We start from the raw sequence: 2,523 nt of genomic DNA, 5'->3' as shown, positions 1-2,523 counted from the left end.
ACATACATATATAAATTATGAATTTGATGTTTACAAGTTCAAACATTAAAAATACACATAAAAATAAGTTGTAGATGACTCCTAATACATTAAAATAATACATAACCATAAGTTTTAGTGTTTTACATCAATCAATATACATAAAAAAAAGTATAATACCGAAATAAAATATAGTTTTAGATGAGTACAAACACATCAAAAAACTTTATAATATTTACCATATTTTTTTAGTTAGAGAAAACTAAATAAAATTGAAAAAAAAAATCACCAAAGTTTATTATGTAAAAGGTTTTTTTTATGTGTTTTTATTCAATTTACCCGGTTCAACCGGTTTATTTTGACCAGTTCAACCGAGTTTTTTTAAAAACCGGCCGGTTCAATCCGGTTCAGAAATCAATGTAAAACCGGTGATAGTTGAACTGTTCAACTCTCCTGATTTCCGGTCCAACAGGCCGGTTCAAACCGGTTTTTAAAACATTGTGTATATCCGAGATAACAATTCCACGATCAGCCATATTATTGTTATTAGGTCATTTAACCACCTAATCAATCGCAGTTTATTTAACTTTAGTATTGAAAATTCTTCACCTTATAAATAAACCATCTCCATAGTTCTTTACATCAAACCATGTAATCACCGTCTCACCACTGTTAATATTAGTTGATTGGAACCATTAACATGTCTAGAGAGATTCGATAATATTCTGTAAATTACAATTTGCAACTTGCTCTATATATATTTTTACTAGTACCCGATCATAATCAACCAAAAACAATCCATATCTTATCTACACAAGTTACCAAAATCTAATCCAACAAACAGTTACATTTGGAATTGATCCATTTCCAATCGTATAAAGTTGGAATCTGTACGTACGTACGTATATGTGGAATCAAACACCATACATCGCCGGAACCATATCAGAACCACATCTCCGACTGCCACCAAAGAAATTACTCACAATCGAATCAACATCCTCCACTCCAACTCCGATGCACACCGGACCCCCATTGCCTACCCTCACATTCGGAGCATCTCTGCACTTACCCATACACTTGCAACCCACCACCGCCGCTTCTCCGCCTCCTACCGCCTTCTGAAAATTCTCCAGCAACATTTCAGCTCCAGATTTCTTGCACTTCCCACCCATGCAAACCTCTATCTTGTTAATTCCCTCATCAACACTAACCAATACGTTGCTAGGAATCAAGCCTGGGATTTCCGTGACACTCAAAGATGGTGATGGTGATGGTGTTACTTCTTGATGGATGACTTTTGGGGTTGTTACTATTTTGAGCTGCTTCATATCAACCATGTTCTCACAGTCAGATTCTGAAGAACAAGAACTCTCCGACGAAGACGACGACTCATTGCAAACCATCATCATCTTGGCAGCTTTCTTCTTCGCCTTCTCTTCTTTCTTCATCCTCCTCGATTCCATCTCCTCTGCTTTTAGCTTCTGTAATTGTCCAAGTAACACCTCTGTTGCTTCCTGCAAAATCACAAAATATTCAACATAAATTCTACTATAAAAACCAGATCAGCTGAATCTTGATAAGATTAACAAGAGAAAAATAGGGAAACTGATCATACCGAGATCATCTGTCCCTTAACTTGGTGATCCAACCCATCATCAGGATTCAAACCGAAGCCCATATCAGAAAAAGTAGACAAATTCTTGGACAAACCCTTAAGCAGTTTCAGTTTCTTCTTCATATCTTTCTTCTTTGAAGCAATATCTTTCTCCTTTACAGCCATCATCGGTCCCTTATAATATTGTAAGTGGCTCTTGTCGGAAAACTCATCAAAACCCACGGAAGCAACAAGGGACTTCACATTGAATGATTGTTTAAGACAGAAAGATCTGGCCGGTTTCATCTTCGGAAAAGAGTGCAAGTGCAGGGAGTTGAAGGCGTCACCACCGCTCGAAGAGAAGCACGGAGCCTGACGGAGTACAACGCCGGCGACCTCCATCGATATTACTACTACTACTACAAGAAGTATGTGATATAGATCGGCTTTTAATTAAAAGAAAAAAGACCCAAACAACGAATCTAAAAAGCGAAACGTAGAAGAAAGAATGGAAGATGTGGAGAGGGTTTGTGGGATTCGGATGAATTGAATTGAATTTGTGACGCACCAAAGAAGGTGGCGTGGAAGCGGTGGATTTTCTAGTGTTCGACGGTGAAGGTGCTTTAATCTGGGTCGTTGGATGGTTATCTGGATATACGTACGCCGTTGGATATGACGTGGCAAATGATCGCCGCCTAGCACTCGTACGCTTGCGACGGTTATGAGTTTGCCATGCTCTTTAGCTTTCTTGGCATACGCGCTTTTATGATCTCTGCCATTGGATTTAATCACTTTTTTCTTATTCCTTACGTGGACTACCACGCAGACTGCTTAGTCATTGCCTTTTGACAGATGTTACCCTTCTTCGAATATTCGCATATATGTCTACACACGTGTGGTTTACTTTCTAGTTTGAGTAGTTTCCACTTCAAATATCAAAATTTGTTTAT

At 38.1% G+C, this 2,523-nt stretch overlaps 1 protein-coding gene across 1 annotated transcript; it reads right to left on the bottom strand.

Moving 5' to 3' along the window:
• Positions 1-665: 665 nt before the first annotated feature.
• DGAT3 (diacylglycerol acyltransferase) lies at positions 666-2,142 on the bottom strand. The gene is made up of 2 exons (XM_079055241.1): positions 1,595-2,142; positions 666-1,493 (listed from the first exon to the last, which is right to left on the bottom strand). Exons 1-2 carry the CDS (start codon positions 1,973-1,975, stop codon positions 894-896), a joined length of 981 nt encoding a protein of 326 aa, XP_078911367.1. The 5' UTR covers positions 1,976-2,142; the 3' UTR covers positions 666-893.
• Between the last annotated feature and the right edge of the window lie 381 nt (positions 2,143-2,523).

The sequence above is a fragment of the Lactuca virosa genome, chromosome 6 (assembly GCF_052849685.1).
Source record: "Lactuca virosa cultivar CGN04683 chromosome 6, Lactuca_virosa_CGN04683_v6, whole genome shotgun sequence".
Taxonomy (NCBI): Eukaryota; Viridiplantae; Streptophyta; class Magnoliopsida; order Asterales; family Asteraceae; genus Lactuca; species Lactuca virosa.
This window is presented reverse-complemented; position numbering and strand designations above follow the sequence as displayed.